We start from the raw sequence: 23,421 nt of genomic DNA on the forward strand, positions 1-23,421 counted from the left end.
AACAAGCCGTACATACATACATATATATATATATATATATATATATATATATTTTAATTAAATACAGTATATATACACTGTATATATGTAAATAGTTTTACCTCAATATACGCATAGTAAAAGTGCTAGCCATTCAGTTTTAAAGTAATTTTTACGCATATGTTAATGAAGGAACACAAAAGGCACACAGTTTTGTAGAATGACCCTCATCAGTCTTAAAGCTGCAAAAGGAAACCATGTGTGAATGTACTTGAGTAAAGCAAGAAGACTTGGTCAGCAAACCGGCACTCTATTGTCACTGGTTGCATGTTGCTGGTTAATGCATATTTGTATCATGCGCTGTTCCATATAAAGCAAAAACAGGAGCGTGGTATGGGGCGAACCCTTCCTGTAAGAAGCTCCCCTATGGAGAAGTGGCCTGCAGAGGCTCATAAAGCAGCGTCAGTGAAATTAACAGGCTCTGTGTGGGCCTCCTTGTAAGAGCTCAAGCTCCACGTCGCCCTGAGGATACTGACGCTGTGACCGAACGCTGGGATAGCAGCCTATTACCAGAAGACAGACAACAAGAGCCCAACTGTGCGGCCACAATGACGACTGTCTCTCGACAGAGTCGCGAAACAAGGTCTCTCATTAAGAGCCCCGCATTTCAAAGGTAGTTGTTTGTCACCTGATGGTGGGTGTTTCATTTTGATAGCAAGACTTTATTATAGGTCACTTAGCGAAATTCTCTTTTGAGCTCCCACATGACTTAATCAGAGCTTTAACCTCGGAAACAAACATATGGATATGTCTGACGTCCTTTGAGGGCAAGACTGCAGTAAATAGCAACACAGTTTGGTCGCTCAAATCTCTCGTATGGCTTCAGTATACAGCACAAGAGTCATTCTCCAACCAGCAACAAATAAAGACTACTGTTTCAAAGCTATTACAGAAAAATTCACATGGACTTATTTGGTGCATGTTGATGTCGTAAAATAAAGTTCAGCAATAAAGTTTGCTTGACCTCCAGTGCAGGGCTGTTTGCAGCACAGGTCATGGGAGAGAAAAGACAGCGGGTCAGTCGAGGACAAGTGTAAACAACATCACATGGACCAGCATGAATTCTGTGGTGCTGATACATCTAGACTGAGACCTCTATGACAACGGCCACATTTAAGTCAACATAAAATGGCATTCACAAACCATTTACTTTCGTAATATGACATAATTCCCTATGAAATGGTATAATCAATGAGAAACAAAGTATTTTATTATATCAGGAATTGAAAGTATTTTTATAAGTGGGTGTTACATTCCCAATTTTACTACATTAGCATTAATCTGAAAAATTAATGAATAATAAAATAAACTAAAATAAAAATGAATTACTGCATTGACATTAATCTGCGTTAAAATGTTTTCTTTTTTTTACACGCCTAATTTTTCCACGTTAATCTGAAAAATTAATGAATGAATAAATAAAACAACAAAAATACTACATTAACATCAACCTGTTATTTTTTAAGACTAAACTATTGAAAAAAAAAAATCAGATCATTTGCAGAAAAAAACCTTAATATTATCTAATTCAATGATGCTGAATTATAAATATCCCATAACTTATATTTTACAAATTATATATTTATAAATTATAATTTTTCAAATTATATATGTATCAGCTATAATGCACTTATCAAAATAACAAAAGCAGTCATGTGTCAAAAGTTTCAATATTCAAAATGTGTCATTTAAATTGCAATCTGCAAAGGAGTGAAAAAAGTGGAAACTGGGATTATGCATAAAATAATGTCTTCAGAATCATTCACACTGAGAATTGAACAAACTGGCTCAGAGGAAGACAGGAATCATGTCTCAGTGTCAGTTTTTCTGTGATTAAGAGATAATACAAGACTTATTCACCTTAAAAATGGCTGTCAAATGCAAAAATGCAACAAAATGCATCATATTTTGTGAGAAATTATGATGTGCTAGAGCAAAACGAGCACTATTTTTGTAATTAGCATCGCAAAATTAGTAAGAAACAAGTATTGCATTTCATTCAGCAAATAAGACGCAGGGCGGTGTTTTATGAAAGATTTATTCTTTGGGATAACATGCATGAGTGAATGATGCACAATAAGACTAGGAACATGTATTACGGAAGTAAACAGAATAAAGTTTGATTTCATGTTGAGTTTAAAGGACAAATCCCAGAAGCCTGAACCTTCGGAGCATGAAGTTCTGGCATATCAGAGGAAAACTCACCCTCACAAAGGACGTGTACTGATGGCACTGCTGTCGGTTGATCTCCAGGCTGAAACGCTGACTTACAGCAACTGTCTGCTCTCCACCGTTTCCAAAATACACCCGCGGCGGCAGACCTTTGTGTCTCTTATCTGAATCTGCGGTTAGATTGTACAGTAACTCTGAGGAGAAAAATAGACACCCACAGTTCAGTAAGACAACAATGTGTAAACATCTCTCAAACACGGTCTGTTTCAAAACTCACTATCAGAAGCATTCCAGGGCGATTTTAGGGATTTAAAAACAAAGTCAAGTAAGATGTCAAGTTCCCACTGTCAAAGTCGTGGAAATGAGAGAAAACAGTACAAGAACATTTCTGGGGCCACGTCCAAGAGTTAAATGTTTGTGATTAATTTCTGGAAGTGAGAGAAAACGGCAATGGCATGTAGGAAAAACATGGTTCAAAATGTCCTGATAAATCTCATTAAGAAATGTGTGGGTCATATTTCATCCCAAAATGTAAAAAAAATAAAAAAAATAATAATAATCAGATAAAATATAAAATGAATAAAATAAAAAAATAATAATAAAATAAAACAAAACACAAAATGCACTGATGAATGTGTGGCTCATGAATGAATGAATGAATGAATAAATAATTAAAATAAAAAATAAAATTGAATGAATGAATGAATAAAATAAAATTTATAATTTAAAATGAAAATTGATTGATTGAATGAATGAATGAATGGAAAATAAAATATGAATGAATTACTAGTTAAAAAATTAAAAGAATAGAAAAAAATAAATTGAAGTATATTAATAAAATACAAATAAATAAGTAAATTCTCATTACTGTAATGCAGTTAAAATTTCATTCTCATTACTGTTTACATTGATTTAGTTTTAAATTAACACATTTAATTTATTGCAACAAATACCATTATGATGTGTACTTACAATTGTACTTTACAATTCAAATAATATATTTTTTCATATTATAATAATGAGATTTGCATTACAGACATAAGAACTGAAAGAAAATGTGTTGAATTGTCATGAAAATGTCAAAAAATTAACTTTGGGCTTTTAATTGTTTAATGTCCAAAAAATCTGTATATAACTGTGTATGTGACACATAAAAATCTTGAATCTTGTAAACATGTTTCAAGTTCTTTATGCAAAATATAATTACTTTTTGTTCTTTTGGTTTTGGGATGAAATACGATCCAGACAACTCTTCGGTGAGATGCATCCATCTACACCTACAGGCTTTTCCAAAAAACAGAAATTGATCAAAAACACAGAACTCTTGGACGCGGCCCCATTAAGAGCTGCTTTCTTTCCACAACATGATGAATTTCTTGACAGTTTTTGTGAAATTCACCCAGATGAGGTCAAATGTGTAATTGCGGGACCATTGCTCCGATCCTGACGCTGAGTAAGAGCTATTATTACCCTGCTGCTCTCACAGGGCGTCACTCTAATGAACGGGCTCCTGGACCAATGCAGGGGTTGTTGTCTTAATACATCCAGCTGTGAGCGCACCATGAGCGCACTACAGCCTACAGAACCAGGGCGTCACCCAGACACAAGGTGCTGCAGTACTTTCCAACACGGGTGCCAAGTGGAGTAACACTAGCGCTCTGTACTTCCCAGAAACCTCCCATTATGTAACACCCCCTTTATTTACTCCATCTCCCATAAGGCCACACCCACTCAGCGAGCAGTGGCCACGCCCAAAAGTTGAGCAAGCGGTCATTTGCATCGAATCCCTGTGGCTGCACGGTGTCCATCTTGTCAAGTTAAACAAACACATGCAGTCAAGCTCATTGAGTTGAGTGACAAAAATAGAGCTAGAGGCAACATATCAGAAACAAAACTAGATTTAATGAAAAACAAGTCTTTTCTGAGCAGTTTTAAAAGTGCATTTGGTGAGATCGCTCAACATTATGGGAGGGCCAAAAGTGATCCATAGTGCATTGCTGTTTTTGTATCTAACATTTGATGATATTTCATAATAGTCTATTCTAGGCACGTCTGCGTGTTGATAGAGTGAAATAAAAGTCAGCACAACATGCACTGACCTCCAGTTCAGGGCTGTTTGCACCACGGGTCATGAGAGCGAAAAGACAGCGGTTCAGTTAAAAACAAGAGTTATCAAGACTATCTAGTTATGGGTTTAGAGTGTATGCAGACACCTGTCGATTATACATATAGTGTTGTTGAATGTGTAACAATGAACAACAAATAAACAAAAAATGCTATTACATTTTTTTTACATTTTATAAAAATAAAATGAAATTTAAAACTAATTTAAAATAAAATATCAAACAATAAAATAAAATATTAAATAATAAAAATAAATAATAATAAAATAAAATAAAAAAGACAATAAAAATAAAATAAATTAAAAATTCAAATAAAATAAAATAAAATAAAAAAGCCCAAAATCAATAATAATAATTCCACAGTGGCTCACCTATGTGGCCAGGTACATATTTTCCTCGAAAGCTCATGCAGACGGTGACGTTGAAGCAGTTGAGATGCGGAGGGCCCTCGTGACACTGCGGTACTGTGATGTTTATTGAGACGGGCAAGAAGATGGAGACGTCCACAGAGATCACCGGCCTGGATCTGTCACAAGCAACAGCAAATAAGGTCAAAGCTACATCTGAATGGATGATCATCAGAGAACACTAATGAGGAATTGATGTAAATACAAGCTTTTGCTGGCTCAGAAGTGCACAACTTACCTTAACAAAACCACACTGTCAGCCATGAACGCCCCTATCGTCACATCTGATATGGGAAAAAAAACGATAAAGTTTTAGAAATAAAGTTTAGAAGTTTAGAAGAATAATTACATGCTTTTAAACTGTTATATAAACCCTGTAATGCTATGCTGTTAGAAAAGGTGTGCAAAAAGTGTAGCTTTAACCCTTTTAGATTCCTTCAGAGTAAACTTTCTGGGATGACCCAATGACAAACTGTTGTACCTCTAAAGGTACAATCCAGTGTTGTAATTGTAATTGTAAATAATATTATACAATATTAATTTAAATGTAAAAAAATACATTAAAAATAAAATTAAATATTTTAATTAATAAAAATGCCAAAAGAGCAAAACAAATTGATTAAAACTAAAACTAAAATAAAAACTGAAAATATTCAGAACAATGAATACAGTCAAAATATGAATAAACACTATAATAGTATGTAATTAATCATTAATATTTTTTAAATATTTTTTTCTGTAAGTGCAGGGTTATGCTTGGTCACCAGAACATTACATAGGGTTGTGTACAAATCATTATGACCACTAATTAGTAAACTCTAATGGAATAACGCATTTTATCTTAAAGTATTGTACATGCAAACTGATATATATATGACACAGATCAAGCAATTATTTTTTAGTAAAAGTTGAAGCTTTCTTTGTTTGATTTTCTCTCATTTTATTTAATCACCGTGTCCACTGTGGAATGCTGTAAACAAAATGCTTGCTGGCCTCAGAACTATGAAATCAGAGCAGACAGAATGTGTCAAAGAACGGTTAAGAAAATTAAACAAACACTCAATCTACATTCCCAGGATTAGCGCAGAATGGAACGTTCTCCATTATATAATTAATCCCGTTTTACACGAGAACCTTCTGTGGATGTAAAAAAAAGATGAGAAGCATCTTTTGGGCGTTTTCACAGCAGCTTTCACATCACAAGTCCAGTCACTTTGGATCACATGTTGTGACGAATCACTCGTGTCATAAGTTACACATTAAATTTTAATGCTTAGAGGTTTCCAGAATGGAATAAACTCACTGGAGGTCAGTAAAAACATTACATGCTTCCCATCTTTACGCGGAGATCGCAGAAGGCCAATGTAAGTGGTCTGGCACCCGTCGCGGTTTCTCACTGAATGTGGTCGGTTTTGATCTAGTTCATTCGGAACATTCTCAGTGTTCATTCGAGCAGAACTAGCCAAGTGTCTAAAGCAAAGCCAAACCTGGATATCCGTTTCCATCCATGTCCACATTGCCGGAAATTGACTGGCCGAACATTTGGAGGGTGGGGTTGATGCTTCGCCCAGACAATCTCTGCATATGATCCAGGTGAGAGAGAAAAATCACATCAATTAATCAGAAACGCCAGTATTAACATCCACACAGACCAAATCATTAATAAAACATCCATAGATTTCTGAATGCCACGTAGTTCTACACATTCCCCATCACACACGTTCATTTATTAAATATTTCAGCTAATTTGATTATGCTTTCAGCTAGTAGTATCAGTGTAGCACTCTCAGCTCCATTTAAGGCATTTTTCCTACTAAATCAGCACAGAAAATGCACAAAAGCCAGTGGATTTCATCTGGACCTTCTAGTTATCCATCAATCAAACTGTTAAACTGCATGAGCTAAAAGGTTTCTCAATAAAACAAGTGATGCACTGCCAACTAAACCAATCTTTCAGATTTATTTTAATACAGACACCAGTCAAGCTCAATAGCACCATAAATAAATGACAAATCTAAACAAATGGTCTACAGTATACAGTACTGTTGAGAGCTGACAACGTAAAAATAAATACATAATAAATAAAATAAAATTCACATGGTGGTATTTGTATTTATGTCTCTAAAACAAGTGTTGTTGAATGTGTAGCAAGTAAAATAAAATATAATACAATTCTAAAACAAAATAAATAATAATAATAAAATAAAATAAAAACAATATTAATTAAAAAATAAAATTAAATAAAATGTAAAAATATTTACATTTTAAATTTAATTTAAATATTTTAAATTATTATTTTAATTTAAATATTTACATTTATTTACATTTTTAAATTTAAACATTTAAATTGAAAAAATACATTAAATTAATAAAATAAGATAAAATCAAATAATTCTAAAATAAAATAAATAATAAAATAATTCTAAAACTAAATAAATAATAGAATAAAATATTAAATGATAAAATATAATAAAATTAAATAATGAAAAATAAATTACAATAAATTAAGTTACCATTGAATACTTCTTAACTATTCCTGTAGCATCACCATGGTAGATGTAGACAGCTCCTCCATAGTCATCCTCTTTGAAAGGGCTACCAGTTTTAGCTGATGTTATTGTACAGTCTGACATAATATAGAGTCGTCACACAGTCTGCCTTGGCTTTTACTCAAGATCTTATTGGGCACATACAGTCTGAAAAACAACAATCGTAAAAGTTAGAACAAAATAGCATACTGTGCAGCCGAATGAGGTCAGACTGCCAGAGACCTACGACTGGAATAGAAATGCTGGAGGTGGACTTGTGTGTGTCAGGACCCCAATAAATGCCTGTTTGCTTTAAGCCCATCTCTGTTTGAGAGACGCTCTGCTAAGTCACTTAATGGACACTTACGTGTTTTTGAAAGCCTGTAAAGGTCTGTGGAACTTCAGGGGGGTTGAAATCGAGTCAGAAAAAAATCCCTTGTGCAGGAAAACAGCAGTACACATATTTTGAATGTGCTGAGTTCTGGAAACTTTTATATTTCTGTAACAGCACAAAAGCTATAAATCTGAATCATGTAATACTGAGACAGTTTACTGGCTTATTTACAAGCAAAACCTTTACATTTATGCATTTATACTTTACATCCATTAGTGTTCAGGGTTTGGGGTCGGTGAGAATTTTTAAATGTTTTTGAAAGAAGTCTCTTCTGCTCATCAAGGCTGCATTTATTTGATCAAAAAATAAAATAAAAACAGTAAAATTGCAAAATATTATTACAATTTAAAATAACTGTTTTCTATTTGAATATACTGAAAAATGCTATTTATTCCTGTGATGTAAAGCTGAATTTTAGGCATCATTACTCCAGTCTTCAGTGTCACATGATCCTTCAGAAATCATTTTAATATGCTGCTCAACATTTACATTTAGTCATTTTGCAGACGCTTTTATCCAAAGCGACTTACAATTGGGGAATACATAAAGCGATTCTTCTTAAAGAGGCAAACAGACACAGGAAGTGCTTGTAATACCAAGTTTCAGGCATGTTCACATAAGTACAAGCTAGAAAGGGAAGGAATAAATCAAGAGAAAGACAGTTTAATTTAGGATGAAGTCAAGTAGCGTCGAAAGAGATGAGTTTTCAGCTGTCGCTTATTGGGTCAAGAAACATTTCTGATTATTATCAGTGTTGAAAACAGTTGGACGGCTTAATATTTTAGAAATCTTTTGTAACATTATAAATGTATTTACTGTCACTTTTGATCAATTTAATGGACGCTTGTTAAAAAAAAGTATTAATTTATTTCAAGAAGAAAAAAAAAAAATCTTCCTGACCTAAAAAAAAAGACCCAATAAGAGGCGGGTCAAATGGAGACCTCTTGTAATCTCTTTATGGTTACAGCCTCCTAAAGGAACATTTACTACCACACTGACCCCTGAACAGTTCATCACAGATGCTTCTCACTACATATATGCACCACCATTTCTGTACAAGGATTTCTGATTGCTTGAATTGGTTTCTTGTTCTAAGCATTGCCAACCCCCTCGTCGGAAAGATTCACTTCCTGTTTAATCTGACACATCTGTCTCCACTTATCAGATATTCCTCAGGCCATTTTAATTAGCTTCATCAGCTCTAATATCTCATTTCCACATTAATGGATGGGTTTGGTCTGTTTATTATGTGATGGTCAGCCTCCCTAAACAGTTTCAGTAACAGCTACTGTATGAGAACACAGGACAGGCTGTACTAAAATTACAAAAAAAGATGTGACATGCAGAAAGTAGCGCTATAATAAAGCAATGCATCAGGTGAAGAGCGAAACCAGATGCCAAGAAAAGCCTCCGACTGGACAGCGGGGTGCCAGGAAAATCGAAAGTGAGAACACTAGTCGCAGAGGAGATATCTGAGGTTTGAATCTGCTTCACATCGAAATATCTTTTCCAGTTACTTGACAAACAATGTCTGTCTGTCTCCAATAGAGCGGAAATATGATTTTTGCAACATGTGCTGCTGTGATCATTTGAATTAAAGGAATATTCCAGATAAACACAACTTGATGTGTACACAATATTCCACTTACAATGCACAGCTGAATATTTAAAACAGTTCAACTACCGTTCAAAAGTTTGTAGTCGATTTTTTAAATGTTTTTTAATCAAGGCTTCATTTATTTGATCATAAATACAGTAAAAACTGTAATATTGTGAAATATTATTTTAATTTCAAATAACTGTTTTCTATTTGAATATATTGTCAAATGTAATTTATTCCTGTGATGTAAAGCTTTTGTACACTGACCTTGGTAGCCATCTTCATCAATGTCCCCAAGAGATGTGATACACTCTCCAAAATGAGCATTGTATGCATTATCACCATTCAGTATAGCAACTTCCTCCATCACTCCCTGAACAAACAAGTACAAAAAACATTGTTTATACTCAAAACATTTGTCAAGTTGCACAAAGACACTTACCTTCACATTTAAGTCTTGGTCATTTATGGCATAATGCAACTTGGTCATTTATAGCATAAGGCATACGAATACCAAACTTTAGTGCCATTCAAGTGTTGTTTATGACAAAATTGGCATCTTTAAAGGAAAATTCACCCCAAAATTTAAATTTGCTGATCCAAGATGTAGATGAATCTATTCCTTCATCAGAACAGATTTGGAGAATTTTAGCATTGCATCACTTGCTCAGCAATGGATGCTCTGCAGTGAATGGGTGCCGTCAGAATGAGAGTCCAAACAGCTGATAAAAACATCACAATAATCCACACCACTCCAGTCCATCAGTTAACATCTTCTGTAAAGTCAAAAGCAGCGTGTTTGTAAGAAACAAATCCATCATTAAAACTTCCAGCTAAAATGCAAGTCCTCTATCCACAATATTGCTCTCTCCAGTGAAAAAGTTGTCTCTTCTGAATCAGGAGTGAAATATGATCAGATCAAGCACCATTTACAAGTGAATACAGTCCAAAACAGCTCTAAACAAATATGTGGGTGGATTTTGATGTGCGATGACAACAGGGGATGGACTTTTTTTTTTTTACTGGAGGAAGCGTTATTATGGATTATGGACCTGTATTTTGGCCAGAAGTGAGGGATTAAAGTTGAAATGCCTTAATGATGGATTTTTTCCTTCCAAACAGGTAGATTTTCACTTCACTAGATGTTAACTGATGAACTGCAGTCTTGTGGATTATTGTGATGTTTTTATCAGCTGTTAAGACTCTCATTCTGACTATCAATCATTTTATCCAAATCTGTGAAGAAACAAACTCATCAACATCTTAGATGGCCTGATGGTATTTTCAGCAAATTTTTGGGTGAACTTTAAAAAGTAACACACATGTAAGTTAACTCACATTGCCACTGCTGAGGTAAACAGAAACCTGGCCTTCATCCCGGATCTCGCTGTGCATGGGTGCTCCCACCAGCAAGTCCGACAGTCCGTCCGCGTTTAGGTCAACTGCACACAATGAGGAGCCAAAGTAAGAGCCCATCTGAAACCAAGCCGAGCCAAGAGCAAACGGGTCAGGTTACAACGCCATGCACAGGGCACATCACCCCTCCATAAGATGCATTACCTCATTCAATTCCCTTTGGAAGAAAGTCAAGCTACAATTTAGCTATGCTGCCCCATATTTGAACGTACATGAAAGAGATCTGAGAGCTGGTTTTCAGCTAACAACTGAATTTTTTGTCATTTTATTAACACAAAACTTGGTATATAGAGCATGAGTCATATATAGTACTTTAACCCTGTAAAGGCTGACTTATGAAATAATAGTCAGAATTTTTTTTTTGTTTGTTTGGAAATGGAAGTGTTTATCCACCTTATTTTTCCCGTAACAGCGGGCGCAGCCATTTGTAAATTGTATGGGTCTGGTTTATGGTGTCATTAGCTTCCAGCTATTTTTAGCTGTACAAAACAGCTCGTTTTGCTGCTTGATATTGCAAACTGGTGTGTCTTACCATATTATTTTAGCATTATCTTAATTATGAACACACTGGTTTGTTCCAACACCACTGTCTTGAGGAGCACCAGCTGCCACGTCTATGGTATTCGGGGAAGAGAAGTGACCAGCTGTCACAGCATACCCTAAAACACAAATCTGTGATGGACTGACTACAGCATGGAACACTGAAGCAGTTATTAATATCTGAGCAGGTATTACCGAGGTAACTGTATCTGCGAGGACTCAGGTTGTCTTGATTAAGGTTGTAGTGAGTATTGGATGTCATGTTAAACACTTTGACTGTTCCGGTCCAGTAATAAGAACCAGGCGCACCCATGATAACCAGCTCCTAGAAAACAACATAAAAAGCAATAGATATCCATTCAAAAAGCCACCAACTTTTCATCAGGCTTCAGCAGATTTCCTTATGACTCAAAGAAGTTACATTTGAAATCATAGGAGAAAAACAAAGAGCTGTTGGTGAGGCTCTGGTCAACCGAAAGCCACAAACGATGCTGTATTATCTGCTGGTAACCCAACCATGAGCTGAAAGGACGGCTGTCGTTCATCGCTTTGATCACTCAATGGAGTCTTAAGCTGAAGGAGAACTCAAGCCTTTGAACTGTTTTAATTGCTCCACATTTTTTGTGACACTTTGTGAATGTGTAACTCCAGAAGAGAAGTCTATGTGCAATTAACATAACATAACATAACATAACAATATAATATAATATAATATAATATAATATAATATACTGATGTTCAAAAGATTTGAGGTCAGTAAGATTTTTTTTTTAATAAATTATTTTTTTTAAGAATAATATTAATAAGTTTTATTTCAAATAATTGCTGTTATTTTGAACTTTCTAATAATCAAAGAATCTTGAATAAAAATGTATCATGGTTTCCACAAAACTATGAAGCAGCACAACTGTTTTCAACATTGATAATAATCAGAAATGTTTCTCGAGCAGTAAATCAGCATATTAGAATGATTTCTGAAGGATCATGTGACACTGAAGACTGGAGTTATGATGCTGAAAATTCAGCTTTGTATCACAGAAATAAATTATATTTTTTAAATATATTCAAAAAGACACCAGTTCTTTTAAATTGTAATAATATTTCACAATATTAATATTTTTTACTGTATTTTTGTATATACTGTATCAAATAAATGCAACCTTGGTGAGCATAAGAGACTTCTTTCAAAGACATTAAAAATCTTTAATTTTTTAAACCGGCAATGGTTAGAACCCTTAAAAAAATCCCTATTAAGAAAACAGAATGGAAAAAATACTTGTGAAACCAAGCCACTAAAAAAGTTGCGGGTCCCTGTTGTGCTCTAATCGAAATACAGTATATAATTCAAAAAATGCACAATTTGTCATAAATATTTAGCCCTGAATCTTTGGTGGAAAAAACCTTTCCCCTTTTTCTGATAGCCATTATCTCAGAGGATACAAATATAAAAGTGTGGGCACATGGAATATCCCTCATGTGACGAGGAAATGGGGTCTTTACGTAGTTCTTTTGAGTTCTGTCAAGCCACAAATGGACGCTTTTCACTGCTTTTTTTATTTCACAATAATATAATATAATATAATATAATATAATATAATATAATATAATATAATATAATATAATATAATATAATATAATATACTGATGTTCAAAAGATTTGAGGTCAGTAAGATTTTTTTTTTAATAAATTATTTTTTTTAAGAATAATATTAATAAGTTTTATTTCAAATAATTGCTGTTATTTTGAACTTTCTAATAATCAAAGAATCTTGAATAAAAATGTATCATGGTTTCCACAAAACTATGAAGCAGCACAACTGTTTTCAACATTGATAATAATCAGAAATGTTTCTCGAGCAGTAAATCAGCATATTAGAATGATTTCTGAAGGATCATGTGACACTGAAGACTGGAGTTATGATGCTGAAAATTCAGCTTTGTATCACAGAAATAAATTATATTTTTTAAATATATTCAAAAAGACACCAGTTCTTTTAAATTGTAATAATATTTCACAATATTAATATTTTTTACTGTATTTTTGTATATACTGTATCAAATAAATGCAACCTTGGTGAGCATAAGAGACTTCTTTCAAAGACATTAAAAATCTTTAATTTTTTAAACCGGCAATGGTTAGAACCCTTAAAAAAATCCCTATTAAGAAAACAGAATGGAAAAAATACTTGTGAAACCAAGCCACTAAAAAAGTTGCGGGTCCCTGTTGTGCTCTAATCGAAATACAGTATATAATTCAAAAAATGCACAATTTGTCATAAATATCTAGCTCTGAATCTTTGGTGGAAAAAACCTTTCCCCTTTTTCTGATAGCCATTATCTCAGAGGATACAAATATAAAAGTGTGGGCACATGGAATATCCCTCATGTGACGAGGAAATGGGGTCTTTACGTAGTTCTTTTGAGTTCTGTCAAGCCACAAATGGACGCTTTTCACTGCTTTTTTTATTTCACAATGCCTGACTGCTAAAAAACCCCCCACACAAATGCTATTTGACTCGTTCAGTCCTGCCAAACACGTAAAAACAGCACCTCCAGCTGAGCCGTCAACATTCACTCAAGAATGAAGACATCTGTTTTAGACGCTTAAGGTCTTGAAGGTCACTTAAGATGTTCTGCCAAATGATAAAGTGCCATTACCATCCAAACTACAAACAGCCGATGCAGATGCCATTCTGCTATGGGTTAATTCCTCTCTGACTGAATTGAGGTTAGCTTTAATGCAACAAGACAACAATAGCTCTGTTTCAAAACCTAGTGAATTGGGGAGGGAGTGAGTTTCCAGTCATATTTCAAAAAGCTAAGTGAAGAGGGTGATCTACAGGGCTTTTTCGATTTCTCGATTTTTCGATTAATCGTTTTTTTTAAATGACATTGATTCGATATCGATTCTCCAAAGCCGCGAATCGATCTTTTCCGGGATTTATTTCTAGCCCTAGTGATCTAGTGATGATATTGATGAACTGTTGGGCATCACATCTGTCAGCCTGTGTATCTGGTCCAGACATTTCTTCCAAAGACTGGACTGCATGTTAATGGATTGGCTGCACTACAGACAAAACACTGCAATGGTCAACGTACAAAACAAAGAGCAAGCGGACAAACAATTTGCAGCCTTCAGCAAACGTGTGCATCGCACACAAACAGTCTGAATTCTGTTCAAATTCCTGCAGGGATTTGTTCGACAGAGGCCGTGGACACAAACCAACTGGCCTGCTGAGCCAAAGACTGGAATTAATGCAAACTTCCTCTTAAAAAACAAAAAAACAAATCATAATTTACACACCGCTCCAAAGCCATATGACTTACTTTCTTCTTTTTTAAAGTATGTTTTCACTGCTTTTTTTTTTTCTTTTTTCATACAATAAGTAACCAGGGGCTTTCAAGCGGCAAAATAAATAAATAAATAAAAAAACAATTTAACCATTTGAAAAAAAAAAAAAGAAACACTGAAAAATGTATAATTGCTGAATAAAGAAGTCCATATCACTTTTGCAATATACTAACATTAAAGTTAATAAAAAATCAAATTAAATATAAAAGTTCATTAAAAATAAAAGTAAACGTATAATAACAGTACAGTTATTTCCATCAGTGTTATTTTAGTATAACTGACACTAAAATTTAAACTGATTATAGTTTTTGCTAATATTTTAAATTAGATTATATTCTTCTGTTTTCATTTTCATTTTAGCTACATTTATTTATTGTCATTTTTTTAAAACTTTTTTAAAATGTCTATATAGTTTTTATTAATTTTATTAAAAAATAAGATAAGATAAAATATATTAAAATATTTTTTTATTTTATTTTATTTCAATTAACGTTTATCTCAGATAATGAATTTTTTTTATAGTTTTAGTTGACAATAATAACCCTGATTGCCATCCTACACAACTCTCAACTCTCATTCTCAAATGTGAAAATATTGAAAATATTCAAATGCACATCAAGTTGTACAGACTACTTTTATTGATCTTCATAACCACACATAGAAATAAACAGATTGGAAATTTTGCTAAACAACTTTTTGTTTTTTGTGTTCGGAGGAAGAAAGGGCATCATACAGGTTTGGAACGACATGAAGGTGAGTAAATAATGACAGACATCTTTAGTTTAACTATCCCTTTAAAACCCTGGAGAATGAATATATCAATCATACTTTGCTATATGTGTTCATACATGTAAACACAGCAAAGATTCACCAGCCCAGAGTGCCACACATGTAAAAACACATAACAAGCTCGTACTTCTACTGACCTCAGTGAAAACGCCTGCGATCCCGGCTTGGCACGAGCCATGTTCTTCCCCATAGGTCTTCTTATGGTCTGTGAGAGTGAGTAGGGGGACAGAGAGAGAGAGAGAGAGAGAGGAAGGAAAAAAACAACAGACCACAAATGATTTCGCTGTGAGCCTGAGCCAGCATTTACTGGAGTTCTTCCGACATTCCATATGGAGTTAGTCAAAGTCCCACCTCCATCCAAGAGGAATCTGGGGGCCGAGAGACAGACTGAGAACGACCTAGCAGCTCTCGCTCAGGAGGGCTTTGAGAACGGGGGGATCGCTGTGCTCTCCGCTTACAGAAAATATTAGGCTTGGATCCCCCCATAATGCACTGCACACACATAGAAGGCCCCCAATGGCAACTCACTGGAGTCGGGAAAAGATATGGAAGGAAATAAATAACTCGGGAGCTGGACACGGTAACAAATTCTGATCAAGAATTCATGCACCCTCCTTTGCTCTTTCCGCAGCAAATTAAAACATCTTGTAAAATACGAGGAATCCTACCGGGATGATGAAATTCAATGCTGATGGAGGCGTTGAATTTAATATACTACAATAACATCTGTCAGAAGTATAATACGTGATGGGGGGAGCGATAAACAGCGAGCGCAAGCCAGTTTTGATATTGACGGCTGTTGATTGGCATCCTTAAATGAACCTTTCGGGTTCAATACAAGTTCATTTCTGTGCATCTGTGGCATGCTGTCGATTACCACAGAAAATTATGTTGACTCATTTCTCAGTTGGTAAAAATAAGCAAAAAAAAAAAAGTGTTCATAATAATGTACTTGGAAAGTCTGTGGGGTAAAGCACTACACTAGGACAAAAACTAAAATATACTAAATTCTGAAAGTATAGCCACAATACTTAAATATAATACACTGTAATATGAGGCTAGTGTGAGAAAACTCAATATTGCATTCAATATTTCTCCTGTCATGAACATGTAAAGGCTAAACACTTTTGCATGAAAATGCACAAGGAAAGGAGATATTGATGAAGAAAAACTGCCTTAAAAATAACTGTGAATTCTGCTAAAATAAAATAAAAGTTAAATTAAAAAAAAAAAAAAAAAAAAAACTGAATTGTGCTAAAATGAATAAATGAAATGAATGAATGAATGAATAAATAAATACATTAATTAATTAATTAATTTAGTTGAAATGATTTTTTCTGGTATATAATATTATGCCTCAAATTAAGGTAAAGCTGATTAAATTAAGAACCTTGAACGAACAAACAAACAAACAAATAAGTAAGGGAAGACAAATTCAGGTAAAGCTTACAATTATGAACCTGGAGCATTCCTTTAACAATGAGGGGGTTTTTTTTGTGAATTTTTTTTTATTTTTTTTTAGATTTCATACCATGGTGACATCATGTTTTTGTTTTTTGGACATGCACTGTGTTCACAATGTTTGCTGAATAAAGGCTAAACCATCCTTTATCTTGATGTGCAAAGAGTCAAATATTTAGCCATCATATCCCTGAATGTGTCCTCCAAACTCCCAGATGCTGCGCCCTGCCTGACAGGTCATATTTCTCTCCAGTGTGTTGCTTCTTTCTGATTCTAAAGGTGCCAGCGCTATGATGCCAGAAAACATCAGTCTGAGGTTTTGGAGGAAGCTCAGGGTGCCATAACTCATTGTGAAGCCCGTTGTGAACATGTGCCACAGTAAACAGTGTCATCTTTCCAACTTGTTCAGAGGGTTCAAGGCTCGGACTTGGCCGTCATTTCTGTAGTCTGCTTCAGTGGAGTGTGTGCTGGACTTCTAGTGTGATGAAGACCAGAAATTCTCTAACAATAGGGCTGATTATCATTACACAGTCATACATATCAAAGATTCAATACACACTGTAATGAATCACCGTATCATAACTGAACCACAATTTCAACCGGCATGTAGAGTGACTATGTAGGATCAGTTTCAATCTCTCTCATGCGGTTCACTTGACTTTAGTCCATTATGGTGCCTCATGGATGCGGCTCTGACCACACTGAGAAACAGCGGTTTCAGAGTTTGTGCTTTAGTTGACCTGCTTCTACATTAATTGAACTGTGGTTAAATTATGGTAATACTTTGGCTTAGAGGTTTGCTCAAATGACAAACCCTAAGTATTAGCAATAGTAATAGTGATGTTTGCTTTATCATTTACCACTAACACATGCTTTCATTGCTGAATAACAGGAAAATACCATCAGTGATATTGAAACTACTGATACAGCACACTGAATGTTATTTTACACAAATCACTGGTAAGTTATAAGACTATAGTGATGTTTTTGTTAACTAAAACCAAAACTATTAAAAATAGTTTTTAAGTGAAATTGAAATTCTAAAATTTATATTATTTTATATTACTTATATATATTTAAACATCATATTTCACTTGAATTATTTTTTTATTTCATTTTTTATTTGTACTTCAACTGAAAATGGAAAAAATTATTTTCTTACTCTTATTTTTGTCTTATTTATCAAAAATCTAAATATAAATCAAGATACATTTACTTGAGAAGCGAATTACTTTACATTACTTATACACACACACAGGTTTGTTTCTGTGGGGACATCCCATAGGCGTAATGGTTTTTATACTGTACAAACTGTATATTCTATTGCCCTACACCAACCCTACCCCTAAACCTACCCCTCACAGGAAACTTTGTGCTATTTCAGATTTTCAATACACTCCATTCTGTGTGATGTATATGCGTTTTGAAAAGTGGGGACATGGGGTAATGTCCTGAAAAGTCACCTTCTCCTTGTAATACCTATGTCATACCCTTGTCATTATACAAATGTATGTCCTCATTTGTCACAAAAACGCACACACACACACACACATATATATATATAGGTACAAAGGTAAAAAAAATTATAAATTAAAGCTAAATAAAGTGTTTTTAAAAACAAAAAGCACAGACTAGAATTAAATACTACAAACTAGAATTAAATACTCTCTCTCTCTCTCTCTCTCTCTCTCTATATATATATATATACACACACACACACATTTATAAAATACTATATTATTAAATACTATAATAGTATATAAATAATCCTGAAATGATACTGCAAGAAAGATAACCGAGATGAGTTACAGTTGTAAAGAGCGTGCCGTACCTTCATAACATGGTATGAGAGGCTGTGACTTGCCCTGCAGAGTGGCTGGGATGACGGAGCAGTATCCGTGAGGGAGGATATACTCCGATTCATAGTATACATTCTTCCAGCGGTGAGCGCAGGCCTGCAGACAATACAAGAAAAAGATGAAGAGTGAGAGACAAGGGCTATAGAAGTCAGTCAGGGTAGATGCTGGGATACTTAATTTAACAGGAATGCCAGGTATGAGGTAAAACTGCAGACAATAAAAGAAAAAGGTAATGGTAGAGAGATGAGGACTATAGAAGTCAGTCAGGGTAGGTGGCATATTTAATTTGACTCGAATGGCAGGTACAGGGTAAAAGACAGTACAATTACAACCCATTAAACAGACTCTACATCCCTTACAGCCTCGGTTTCATTTGCATCCAATTTAATATGGTGTCTACCATGACTAAGGAATATACAGCACACACATCAGGTCTTCATCAGCATCGCATAATAACTGCACCAAGAAACAAACAGGTTACACAGACAAAACTTTTTCTCTTTATCTCAGCTCCAAATTAACTTCACAGAGCCAAGACTGGACACGGCTGTGGATCTAATATATCCACTGAGTGGGGGCTGGTGGTTTTAGAAAGCTGAGCATCTTCATTCAAACCGCTCTGATCTCTGGAACAACAGAAGCGCTGAAGGCTGTGAAGGCAGCCAGAGAGCAGAGAGACACTGAGAGAGAGAGAGAGAGAGAGAGAGAGAGAGAAAGCAGAAAGGTCATAGACAGGGGGATAAAAACTAAAGTAGAGTTGCATTTCCTGATGGAATTCATGAAAGGAACTTCTTGCAAGGCAAAATAGTGTTAAAGTTTCAGTTAAGCGTATTGGTTTGTTACAGAAACCCAAAGAGTCCATGCATTAATACTGTTTTTCATAATGTTCTCCTGATTTTGACTTAATTTTCCTCATTAACAAAAACGGGGCGGCAAATATCTGGCAATCAATATAATCAAAATATCCCAATGTACATATAAAGTATTAATTATAATTAGTACTTTATATGTATATTGGGATATTTTGATTATATTGAAGCTATGAGAAATAGAAATAGTGGTACTTGTCTTAGCAAACACCAGTAATGAAACAGAGGCACACAAAACAGAATTCAGCTTTAATCAAGTCATTATACCCAAGGAAAAAATATGGAAATGATCAAGCAACAAACCAAAACCTCTCTGTTTTGCTCATTAATACAGTCCCATAATCGTCTGCCACAAACTTTCCTTTCCCTATTTGATCAAATCCCTCGTCGAGAAGCTCAGGACTGTAGAGAAACTGAATTCCCTCAAAAACAGTTCAGCTTCCTGTTCCTCCACTTCCAACAGTGCTTACACAGCTCAATGAGATAAACAAGCGAGTTAAAAGATATTACAGCCACACAGATTCATACGTACGCTCACACATGATGTCAGAAGACTATCTGGCAGTAGTTTGTTGTGTTGAGAAACGCTGCTAGTCTGTTTGACTATGTCGAAGCCTAAAGCAGTCTGCTCAATCTAAACTCACTCGATAACCATCTCAGCTGAACGAACGTCAATAAAACAACCTCAGCCTAATGACAACCAAAAGAACAAACTCCAAATTATTCCCTGGCAGCCAGTGTTGGGAAACACACAGGACAGACGTAATGAAATACATAATGCTTAATTAAATCAGGAACCAGTCTGAGAGGCTCTGAGTCACCACGGATCACGGGCTAATCATGTTCCTGCTCATGCTGAGAGCTGATTGGCTGAGTGAAGGCCGCCACAGCTGCACAACAGCTTTCTTACATGCCTTACATATAAACATGAATCTCCACAAATACAGCTATTTGTTGCGGTGCAACACACACTCGCACTGTAAACACATACATCTATAAAGGACATGTTGAAGTGCTTTCAGGTTATACATGCAATATATTTTGTATACACACAGCTTTTATTGCAAACCTATGGAAGCTTGTTTCCGCCACAGAATAAAAAACATGAAAAAGGTAATTGGGACCTTTTATTTAACAATTCTGACTTTTTTTCCCCTCACAATTTTTAGTTTATATCTCACAATTCTAACAGTTTTTCCTGCTATTCTGAGTTTATATCTCACAAGTTGAACTTTGTTTCTCGCAATTCTGAGAAATAAGTAATTAATCTGAATTTATATCTTACAATTTGGGCTTTTTTCTGGTAATTCTGAATTTCTCTCTCACAATTTGGACTTTTGCTTGCAATTCTGAGTTTATATGACACAATTTGGACTTTGCTTTTCACATTCTAAGAAAAAAAGTCATTAATCTTAATTTATATCTAACAAATCGGACTTTGTTTATTGCAATTCTAAAAATAAAAAAAAGTCAGAATTGTGAGGACAAAAAAAAATAGAAATTGCATTTTTTTTTAATTCTGTGGTGGAAACAGGCTTCCATAGGTTTGCAATAAAAGAAAAAAACTGTCTGAATTACGAGACGTAAACCAAGAATTCTGACTTTCTCGCAATTCTGACTTTTTTATCAAAATTCTGAGTCAACATCTCACAATTCTGTTTTTTTCCACCACCAAATAAAAAATAAAAAAGGTAATAGCAAATTTTTATTCTGACATTTTCTCGCAATTCTGCATTTATATCTTGCAATTCTGAGTTTATATCTCGCAATTTTGAAACAAAGTCTGAATTGTGGGTTAAAATTCACAATTACCTGTCTTACTTTTTTATCACGTGGCAGAAACAGGCTTCCACAGACATTAATCACACTACAGTTCAAAAGTTAGGAGTCAGTAAAAATGCAATAAAAACAGTAATATTGTGAAATATTATTGCAATTTAAAATAATTCTTTTCCAGAACCATTACTCCAGTCTTCAGTGTCACATGATCCTTCAGAAATCATTCTAATATGCTGATTTGCTGCTCAAGAAACATTTCTTATTATCAATGTTGAAAACAGCTGCACTATTTTGATAATTGTGAAAGAGTATTTTTTCAAAGAATCTTGGATGAACAGAAAGTTCAAAAGAACAGAATTTATTTGAAATAAAACTCTTGTGTAACATTATAAATGTCCTTACTGTCACTTTTGACACAAACGGTAGCATACATATAAAGTTTATGGTGCAATCAACATATCGAAAAGCCCAATGTCACCTCTGTGGTGAAATACACTATAGAAAACACATGGTTGTAGCTCTAAAATCTGATTGCATGAGCTACGCCATGTCTTGGTTGTTGTGCCACATCTCCTGCCAAACTCCTCCTGATTGTGTTGGCATCTCCCTCGCACGTGCCTGAAAGCCCATATGTTTAATCCGGTCCTGACTTGTAAATACTAATCTACCAATCAAATTACCATGATTACAGCTTCCACTATAACATGGCATCGCTCCCTCAACTTCTTTGATTTGAACATATCAGTGCTGTAAATGTCCTTGCCTCCAATCAGACCACCCTGATCCTGCAAGACGCCCATCAAAACCCAGAGAAGCTCAAGGCTTCAACCCTCACGGCAGCTGAGATGTAACGAGGAGTTCGACCTCGAGTCGGACCACCACCACACAATTCAAGTCTGAAGAAACCAAGAAGACTGATGCTAACGTATTGTTTGACTTGTTTGTCCAGTTGAAGTATCTCTTCTAGAGCTCCAGTTTGTCATAATGAGAAAATGTCCCTCACTTCAAACGCTTTCTCTTGATGTACAGTACAGCTGGAGTTTAACAATGCGGTTGTCGTGAAAGATTCTGTAACAATGATGGCTTCATCATTTCTGCCCATGTTTTACAAGTCGATGGGGTTTGTTTTAAACAACTGCTGAGATGGTTGAAAATTCAGTCGTTAAAGGCAGTTAAGAACAAAAATTGTGGAACAATGGATAAAGTAAGGCATGCTTGAAGTTATTACTTTAAAAAAAAAAAAAAAAGTCGATTGTACTCTTATTGGAGAAAAGCATCTAAGCAAGCAATTTCCTACTCTGATTCATGCACAACATCACTCAAACGTTGAATCAACACATAAAAAATCCAGACAACATTGACCATAATTACCAAATTAACGCTGAGTATTTCATTTTTATGTTTTATGTAAACTTTGAACAGGTTTTCTTTCTAATCCGTTTCCTCAAAGTAAATGTTCTGTGCAATATTAAGTGCAAATCTTAATGTTTAAAGGTCCACTGAAGTGCCTTGAAACATGTAATTTCAACTGAAACAGGAAGACAGGGCGGGACATATCGAGCAGCCCCCCCCCCTTTTTAAATTAGCCAATAGCGTTTTGTTTATATCTGCACGGGTCAGAGCCGTTGAGCTCGGTAAGGCCGCATTTGACAGCCACAGTCTAATAGATTACCCCCTATATTCAATATGAAACTCTTAGTAAAACAAAATAGTGATCATAATCATGCTGAGGCTGTGTAGTTTTAAAAGTGTTTAATATATGCCGACTCACGCATATGACCCGCTAAGTGCGATCGCATCTCTGGACCGGGGCCAAAGTCCGGATCAGACTGTGCGCGCTGCCGCAGTTCACGTGACACAACGTGAAACCAGACCTCATTTGCCCCAATCGAAAGCATATTTACACTGTCTGAATCGGTCCCTATCGCCTACATTGTACACTACGTGCCATTCACTGTACAGGAAATACTACACTGTGAACAAGCGACCGATCTCAGCCGCAGCTTCAGCGTCTATTTATAGTGTAGGGGGCGGGCGCTTCGGCTTCGAGAGAGCATTTGATTGGTCAGAAGATTTGATGAGAAGATGAAGTA

At 35.1% G+C, this 23,421-nt stretch overlaps 1 protein-coding gene across 1 annotated transcript in view; it reads right to left on the bottom strand.

The window, feature by feature from the left end:
- Nucleotides 1-23,421, bottom strand: part of itga9 (integrin, alpha 9) — a 99,024-nt gene that overhangs the window by 66,707 nt on the left and 8,896 nt on the right. Inside the window, exons 3-14 of the mRNA XM_016544903.1 lie at nucleotides 22,009-22,113; nucleotides 18,653-18,776; nucleotides 15,498-15,565; nucleotides 11,415-11,544; nucleotides 11,262-11,338; nucleotides 10,602-10,739; nucleotides 9,531-9,636; nucleotides 7,255-7,367; nucleotides 6,229-6,319; nucleotides 4,980-5,025; nucleotides 4,706-4,860; nucleotides 2,245-2,405 (exon numbers count right to left, since the gene is read on the bottom strand). Of these exons, the coding sequence (XP_016400389.1) occupies nucleotides 2,245-2,405; nucleotides 4,706-4,860; nucleotides 4,980-5,025; nucleotides 6,229-6,319; nucleotides 7,255-7,367; nucleotides 9,531-9,636; nucleotides 10,602-10,739; nucleotides 11,262-11,338; nucleotides 11,415-11,544; nucleotides 15,498-15,565; nucleotides 18,653-18,776; nucleotides 22,009-22,113 (1,314 nt within the window). The remainder of the gene's footprint in view (nucleotides 1-2,244; nucleotides 2,406-4,705; nucleotides 4,861-4,979; nucleotides 5,026-6,228; nucleotides 6,320-7,254; nucleotides 7,368-9,530; nucleotides 9,637-10,601; nucleotides 10,740-11,261; nucleotides 11,339-11,414; nucleotides 11,545-15,497; nucleotides 15,566-18,652; nucleotides 18,777-22,008; nucleotides 22,114-23,421) is intronic.

This window comes from Sinocyclocheilus rhinocerous, unplaced genomic scaffold (assembly GCF_001515625.1).
Source record: "Sinocyclocheilus rhinocerous isolate Xijiao unplaced genomic scaffold, SAMN03320098_v1.1 scaffold790, whole genome shotgun sequence".
NCBI classification, from domain to species: domain Eukaryota; kingdom Metazoa; phylum Chordata; class Actinopteri; order Cypriniformes; family Cyprinidae; genus Sinocyclocheilus; species Sinocyclocheilus rhinocerous.